The 8,724-nt window shown below is 37.7% G+C and overlaps 1 protein-coding gene across 1 annotated transcript; it reads right to left on the bottom strand.

Moving 5' to 3' along the window:
- Positions 1-130: 130 nt before the first annotated feature.
- On the bottom strand, positions 131-8,316 carry LOC137385271 (microtubule-associated protein 9-like). Its single transcript, XM_068071711.1, has 12 exons — positions 8,150-8,316; positions 7,490-7,640; positions 7,200-7,325; positions 6,768-6,922; positions 5,835-6,658; positions 5,202-5,389; positions 4,568-4,690; positions 3,488-3,704; positions 3,176-3,337; positions 943-1,088; positions 446-587; positions 131-268 (listed from the first exon to the last, which is right to left on the bottom strand). The coding sequence occupies exons 1-12, from the start codon at positions 8,310-8,312 to the stop codon at positions 164-166; spliced, it is 2,502 nt and encodes an 833-aa protein (XP_067927812.1). The 5' UTR covers positions 8,313-8,316; the 3' UTR covers positions 131-163.
- Positions 8,317-8,724: the final 408 nt, after the last annotated feature.

The following is an 8,724-nucleotide window of genomic DNA, read 5'->3' as shown; positions in this document are numbered from 1 at the left end:
AAGTTGTATATAAATTGTAATAATAGATAAATAGAAAATACATTACTAAAGCTTTAGGCCATCTCTGATACTAATTCTACTGATTTGATGCAGAATGCAATCTGTATAAACGCGGCGCATCTATGGAAATGAAGGCATGAAAAATGAAACTGGTGCTATCTTACTATCTACCATATGGTATCGTTTTGTTAGCTGGGCTCCAAGCCGGACGGGGTGATTGGTTGGATTGTCTCTTGGCTTGCATCCTTTCTTTTTTGTTTTGTTCTTCCTGTAATACCAGGACAATCGATGCTCTTAGTCTTATTGATGAGACAGGCTTCAAAAGGTTAATGAAAAGGGTTCGGTGGCTTATTTCATTAATTATACTCTATGAATAATTCTGTTATATAATATTCTAGCAGTAAGAAATTCTAGCAAGTAATAGAGAGCATAGGATTCACGCTACCTTCTTCTGCAACCACTTATCATAGAGCTGCTCAGCCTCTATCTCTCTCCGTCTGCGCTCATTCATCTTCGGTGATGTATTCTGCTTAACCTCTTTTTCTTGTTGCTTCATTTTTTGGAGTTGCCTTTCCTTTGCTTTTTTCCTTAAGGGAGAATGTTCATTTACACACTCTGATCAATCCATTAGTGTACTTTATAGTTGAATAACTAGACCCCGTGAATCCAGTCTAATTGAACCCTAATTGAAAACCAATTTAACAAGTTTAGCTGGGCAAACCAATTTCATTCAAATGATTAACAGATTAAGGTTATGCATGTATTCAAAGTGTTAACAGACTACGGTTATATTCAAAGTGTTAACAGGCTATGATTATGTTTAAAAGACTACGGTTATATTTAATGGATTAACAGACAATGGTTATGTTTAAAGTGTTAACAGATTACGGTTGTATTTGAAAGGTTAATAGACCACAGTTATTTAAACTTCCAGGCACTGACCAGCCTAAAAAGGCGCCTTCGGCATCCTTCTGCTTCCTTGCCTCTAGTTCCTGTTTTTCAGCCAAAGTTGATGACAAGCTCTTTCGCTGCTTCTCTCGATTTTCTAATATTTCCTCATCCTTGGACTCCTTCCACTTTTTAAAAATCTGTACATAAGAATGAACATCAAGCTAAATAACAAGTTATACAAAAACCATTTGGTGATACTACTGGAGACATATGTCATCAAGTCAATAAGTGCAAGTACTGATTTGGGTGAACTGCGTCCAGTCATAATTCTAGTGGGAGAATTGAAATGACATTTTCAATTTGTAAAAGCAATGGTTTCACAATGCATTTTATCTGATATCTTCTTTTCAGTTACTCCTGTACGCTTAACAGGGTAATGATTTGCAGATCCACATAAAAAGTTTATTCCCAGCAGTTATATTTACCCTAAGCTTCTGTTTCAAACTATGTGCTGTCATTACCATTAGGTATGGAGATGTTGGAAGAGAAAGGTTACTGAGAGTTTGTCCAAGTTAGACTTTTAAATGTCCGCTGTGACATACACATAAGCTTTAACTTAGCGGAGCGAGTGATGCGAAACACAAGTCTGAGCAATCATATTAATAACAATCTACATGTATATATATAAATCTAGGCATTTGTTGGTTTGTCATCAATATACAGTTAAAATGTACAGTTATAGCGATAATGTTAAAGGAATAGCTGAAAGTAAAAGATAGGTGAAAGTAAAAAATACCACTGCACTGGCATTGTACTCAGAAACAGCAGTTCTGCAGACAGCCGTATTATTCTCTACACCACACCGCCTACATGCAATACTATAAAATAATTAGCACGCTTGAATAATATTGGCATGCTAGAAGATCATGATTGCGTGAGAGATCATGATTGCGTGAGAGATCATGATTGCGTGAGAGATCATGATTGCGTGAGAGATCATGATTGCGTGAGAGATCATGATTGCGTGAGAGATCATGATTGCGTGAGAGATCATGATTGCGTGAGAGATCATGATTGCGTGAGAGATCATGATTGCGTGAGAGATCATGATTGCGTGAGAGATCATGATTGCGTGAGAGATCATGATTGCGTGAGAGATCATGATTGCGTGAGAGATCATGATTGCGTGAGAGATCATGATTGCGTGAGAGATCATGATTGCGTGAGAGATCATGATTGCGTGAGAGATCATGATTGCGTGAGAGATCATGATTGCGTGAGAGATCATGATTGCGTGAGAGATCATGATTGCGTGAGAGATCATGATTGCGTGAGAGATCATGATTGCGTGAGAGATCATGATTGCGTGAGAGATCATGATTGCGTGAGAGATCATGATTGCGTGAGAGATCATGATTGCGTGAGAGATCATGATTGCGTGAGAGATCATGATTGCGTGAGAGATCATGATTGCGTGAGAGATCATGATTGCGTGAGAGATCATGATTGCGTGAGAGATCATGATTGCGTGAGAGATCATGATTGCGTGAGAGATCATGATTGCGTGAGAGATCATGATTGCGTGAGAGATCATGATTGCGTGAGAGATCATGATTGCGTGAGAGATCATGATTGCGTGAGAGATCATGACGCGTAGCGATTATAACTACAAAATCCAATCAGCGCAAAGCTAGCTGCGTGGCTTAGTGGTAGTTTTCGCTTGACTTCACTTTCCTGCATCTGCAGAATGTATGGGTTCGATTCCTGTGAGGTGCAGTATTTTTCTTTACGCCTAGATGAAAGGACGGCTCTTATTATAGTAAAAATTTAGAGTAGCTTAAGTTACTCAAATTTATTAAATAAAGAAACTTAGCCAATGGCAACTGCATTACCTGCTATAAGCTATTACCCACACCTGTTTATAAGCTATTACCCACACCTGTTTATAAGCTATTTTAAACCTTGAACGAATGTGTAAAATAAGAAGAAATGTTGTTCAACAATCCGTTTTAGCTATGCCTCGAGCTGTCAGGTATTTGAATTACGCATTGGCCGGACACAGACAGAAATAAACAAACACCTTCATTTAAAAGTTAGAATGGTAAATGTTTTTTATCACCTGTGCAATGCCAGCCATTCATCGAGTATTTCATGAAGCCAATTGCAAGTTATGCTGAAAGTGATGAAAAACCTGAGTTGAAATGTCAGGGATTTTACCGCAGGGACATCTTATCTTTAGTAATATAGTACTGATTTAATGGTGATTGGAAGGTCATATGACTACCTTAGCTGCATCTTGCTTTTTCTGAAGCTCATTTGCCAACTTCTCCTTTTCTTTTTCTTCCGCTAGCCGCTTACTTTTGACCTGTTCTTTCAGGATCCCAGACTTGTTTTTCTTCCATGTTCGGAATGTCGCCTCATTTTCAAGCCTTTTGTCATCCTTCTCCTGTGTTAATTGAAAAGCTTTTCAATGCTTTTAGTAATGAAAGCTGGTGGCGTTTCAACCACAGACTACGTTACAGAAGATCTTGTTTGCGGATGATTAAAATGACAAAAAAACGGAAAAATGTGGAAATTTAGTTATCATTACAGTAACCTTTTGTTTTTTTAACTCCTCTTCTTTTTCCTGCCTTTTCTTCTCCTTCAGGTTTGTCTTAGAAGCTGCAAGTTTCTTTTCACTCCATTCCTTGTAAATATAATTGCGAATGTCTGATGCGCTTTCAAAGCTCAAGTCGCTCGAGCTCGGAGAGGAATGTTGATTTGCAGAAGATCTCCTTGACTGAGGTTTGCGAAGGGCCTTTTCTTTGTTCTTCCTAGATAACCACATATACTACTTACACTAGACTCACTACAGACTTGCAACATGACACAAAATGATAACAATGAAAAGTGAAATCCTTGCGAAGGAACAAGCCAGTCGTTATGTAGCCACAAACTGACATACAGTATATCTCAAATTTAAGTAGTTTATAAGAGAATCCCTGTAAACTGTATATCAAAAGTGCTATGAATGTGAGTTATCTACTCAGGTTCCAGCTAGGTAGATTGGAATAGGTTTTAAGTATGTTGAATCACTTTAATTGCATCTCACTCAAATTTTTTTATTGTCTTACAGCACCAGATTTAGAACACTTTGCATTTGCAAGACTTCTTAGAACACCAAAATCTTTGAAATTTCTCACACTTTGCCATACTACATACTCAAATCTTCCTGGATTCTATTGGTGCCCCTAACCCTTTAAATGTCTGGATCTTGTGTATGAGTATGCATAAACAAAAGTCAGGATATCACTTCCCAGACTTACAGGGCAATATCACAAGTTGATCACAACTTAAGAAAGAAATACTAGAATCAGATTGGTACATCCTGAGGATTTCAAAAATATACAGTTTTTTATATTTTTGATAAAAATTGGCAATGGTATAATGCTTGTGCTTGAGGTGCAATGTTTTATTTTCACAAGATTGGCCATGTTTTTCACTTATCACAACTTCTGCTGCTAATTCGACTTTTTATGAACTTGTATAAAATGATCATGTTGATTAAACTGGGTCATGAGGTTTCACCTGATAAATGAACATTTTATACTTGAATGGTTTTGCAAAGATACAAGCAAAGACTAACATTGACCTATGACGCAGCTATGTGAGCAAAGAAAACTTATCTGATGCTCACAGATTCACTGTTTCCGGCTGAATGTATGTCATCGCGAGAGGATTCTGAGCATCAGCCACCTCTTCGATATCAAAGCTAGCTTGTTCACCTTCAGTTGTAGCAGCTCCTTGACTCTTCTGTCGCCTGTAAGAGGACATGTGAAAATAAATACAATATGAGTGAGAGTTCAGCTTGTAAGACAGACAGAGGCTGTGAGGCCAACATCATTCCTAAAGCTGACACAGCCAGAAACACTTACTCCGTATAAACTGTCTATTCAGTCTGATAGATTTGGAATAAATAACTTAAATCAAGTCTGTGGAAAGCTATAATAACAAACAGAACATAACCAGGGTTTCAAACTACCGCAAACAAATTCAGAGCCCAACAAAGTCAGGAAGACCACCATAACAGCCTGAAACACATTCAAAAAAGATCTGAACAACCTTTGTAGTAGTACATCAAATTATTTATTTTGGGAATTTAACAAAATGAATGGTAATGCATTGTAACAAACATGTAACCTCGGAAAAAAATGCATGTAATATCTTGCCTTGCCAAGCATTTCAGTATCATTAAATAACACACTTTTATTTTGCTTATAATGTTCTTTTAATCTTTTTTATTTTAATTCTATTTACTAGAGGAAAAGTACCTTTCTTCTCTTTCCTTTTCCATTTGCGCTATCATCATAGGGTCCTTGTTTACGTCGCGACCAACCGAACTTTCCCGTTCCTCTGCAAGGGCGGAATCATCTGGTCTTTGTCTACGTTGTCGTGGACGTGGCTGACGCCTGTCAGTTTCGTCATCCCCCAATAGATTATCCAAAAAAGGACTGCATGTCTGTCAACATGAGCCGACGTATAAACAGCCACAATCCAGTTGAGGATAAACTAGTCATCATAGGTAGAATGTCATAAACATTTAAATCATCTGAGGCGAAGAACAATTTGAAACAACGTTGAAAAATAGTTGAAACAGCGTAACGTCAGAACTGGGCAAATTATACCTTTGTATTAAAATCTGAAACAAAGGTTGAAGTGCATGAATACTAAAGCCGCCAAATTATTGCCAGCTTTACTGTATATGTATCGTAGCTGTTCTACGTAATACTGGGTAATATCCAAAAATGCTACTGGTAGTTGAGATTTTAAATACAATATATAAAACAATTTTTGCTAATATTCTTAGCAACAGATAAACCAATAGATAGATTTAAAAAACTAAATAAATCTTAATCAATAGAAACGTGAGTGCAAGTTGGACACAGATACTCATTGTAACCCACCGAGCTGTTCTCCGTTGTATCATCATTAAGCAGGTTATTGATGTAGGATGTTCGAGTTTTGGGTATTAAATCAGAATCTTTTTCTTCTCCTGTGTCGGCAAGAAGCTTCGACATATATGAACCTTTTCTGATAGTTGGCTGTGGTTTTGCCTGATTTTGACCAAGCTGTGGAGATACGCCTTCTCTCTCAAAAGGACTGGTGGAAGATCTTCCAAATTGTTTTGATTGAAAAGGTGGGCTTTCGGTTCTCGTCTTTCTTCCAAATGCGTTGTCACCTGCTGACTGCCTAGTAAAGTCACCTTGGTCTCCAGAAATTCGCCGATCGAATGACGGCGATTTAGGACTTCCTCTACCGAACATATCTTGTTTCGCTATTCTTTGTCCAGCAACATCTTGTGGTGTTTTACGCCCCGTCGCATCTCCTTGTGGTGTTTTACGCCCTGGCGCATCTCCTTGTGGTGTTTTACGTCCTGATAGGCTTTCATGTGAGGTTTTGCGTCCAGGTAAATCTTGTGGTGTTTTACGGCCTGTAACTTCTTGTGGCGTTTTACGTCCAAAGATGTCAGTATGTTGGCTTTGTTTATTCCCAAGTTGTGGGGATCCTCGCTCAATACCAGCAAGGCCATCACTCAAATTCTTTATACCACCAAATAATTCTGGATCGGTTGGACTTTTACGCTTTCCGAATATGTCATTGATACCGTTACCTGGTTTCTGTGATTTGAGACTGCCAAATATGGCTTCAGTCTTGTTTACTTTGGACTGATCACCAAATGGGCTTTGTCTATTTGTTGGAGTTAGTCTATCAGATGGAGATTGTTGCCCTTCAAAAACAAATAAAATGTCGGTTGAAAATCAATAAAACTCACAACTATGCTATTTGTGGGCTAAAAATGCTTAGTGGAGTTGTGATATAAAATTGGGTTGGTATACCTAAGGGCGATTTCCCCTGCTTCTCCATTTGCTCCAGCTGTCGTGTGTATGCTCCCGTAAGTTCTTCATCTTCATCCTCTTCCATTAGTGCATGTTGTGGCTTCCTGATCAACGGCGTTTGCCTAGTCAGGTGATCTTCTAGACTTGGTGATTCTCTGCAGTAAATTATAGCCAAATTACAAAGGAGTGCCAACAATTAAAAACACAATAGCGAGTTTCCAATGGATTATCAATGCCAATATTGAGAGCTGACTAAGGCAGCTGCTAAGTATAAATACTTTTTAAACTATAACAAATCACAAACAACGGGTCTTAACCGTTTGCTACTATGGAGCTGCCAGAAACTGTTGTAACCAGCAACAGTGGTATTCTATTTCCTGAAAAAGTGCATTTATTGCACCTGCAAATTTAATAGAGTAAATAGAAGCCTACTTAGTATATTGTTCTGTAGAAAACTCTTTGAATTGTGGAGGCTGCCAGGGTTTCTTCTGAGTCTGTCCCATGTTATCAACCTCATCAATATCATCTCTCATATAGTGATCCAATTCACTGGTGGGTCTAAAATCACAATAAAATCTGTTGTAACAGCTAACCTATTAGTGTGTATGTGCCCTCCTACCTCTACTGACAATTATTTTCAAGTCATGAAAAATGGCGTGAACTGCTGCTGCTAAAGCAATATTAGAAATAATTACTCCACCAACTCAATTTCTGTTGCATACTTGAAGGGAATTTTATGTTTTGACTGATTGTCTTTCAAGGTTGTGCGCATCTGTGGTTTTGGAGGCTGTTGTTTTGCTTCTAGCTCTGGCTTCCAGGACGACTGTGATCTTGCAGTGCCATTAGTTTTCTTAGTAAATGTTGCCAATAGATCTGTAGAACGAATGGTTTGAATAATATATGTTGTATTACGCAATAACCAATTATATAGCTGTTTAGGAAAGTTGGCAGATGTTATTATTTTAAAACTAAGTGAAACACTAAGTTTTCAAGATTTCTTTAAAACAAGGAGACAATATTTGCTAGCCGTCTTCCCACTGTGCCACCTTTCTTATTATCAACTGACCGAATTGATGGCTAGTTTTAATTAAACAAGAAAGCCTATGTAACATTATGCTTGAATAAAGATCACCTAGTTTCAAGCACATATGATTGAACTTAGTTATTCTGCTCCAAATTTAAATATCATCGCAGTTCTACTACATAGAATGGGCTGATAAAGGCAACTTAATCAAGAAAAATGCATTAATAACTCTTAAAGAAAATTTTTGCCATCATAAACCTGCCAGCATTTTAATGAAACAATAAAGAGGATTGGAGAGAACACAGTTAAACATTATAAAAAAATTACAACGGACATAAAATGGAAAAAGAATTTGTACCATCTTCGTCGCTGGCCGATACATCGTCATCGTCTTCTTCAGTTTCTGTTAAATCGGCCGCAAGACCTCTAGCTTTTCTCTCACGCATCGTTGCAGCTAGTTCGGTTTGAAACGGCGACTTTTTCTTGGTGGCAGTGTTTGATGTTTTCCCAAATAAATCCATTGAGTAAGCCCGAGCGTCTAAATAATATATATTTATATATGCAACATTTAAGAGCAAAGCGTATTTGTAACCCTAACTATCCTGCTTCTATTAATAAAATGCAATATTTTGACTGCAAAAGCTTGACCATAAATTTGCAATAACAATCGATTTCGACTGAGTGCATACATAAAAATTGTAATGTGATAAAACATGTACAGCCTTATATAACGCTTACGACTAATAATGAAATACCAACGACACCATGTTGCTTAATGGTAACTGGGAAGAGAACGGAATTGTGGGAAATGATAATTACAGCGGAAAGGCAACTCCGAATCGGTGATCAAGTGATCGAAGAGGGTCAGTCATAATGTAGCCACAAACTGATTTAAATATTTCTATTTTGAGTAGTTTATAAGAATCCCTGTAA

The sequence above is a fragment of the Watersipora subatra genome, chromosome 1, assembly GCF_963576615.1.
Source record: "Watersipora subatra chromosome 1, tzWatSuba1.1, whole genome shotgun sequence".
NCBI classification, from domain to species: Eukaryota; Metazoa; Bryozoa; class Gymnolaemata; order Cheilostomatida; family Watersiporidae; genus Watersipora; species Watersipora subatra.
This window is presented reverse-complemented; position numbering and strand designations above follow the sequence as displayed.

Bases quoted from the DNA above. Each gene is read 5' to 3' on its own strand.
- LOC137385271 (XM_068071711.1), bottom strand. From the start codon at position 8,312: ATGGATTTATTTGGGAAAACATCAAACACTGCCACCAAGAAAAAGTCG. The intron at 5,390-5,834 runs GTGGGTTACAAT...TCATGTTGACAG, and splicing joins ATACAACGGAGAACAGCTCG to ACATGCAGTCCTTTTTTGGA. The intron at 3,338-3,487 runs GTTACTGTAATG...CAATTAACACAG, and splicing joins AGGAGTTAAAAAAACAAAAG to GAGAAGGATGACAAAAGGCT.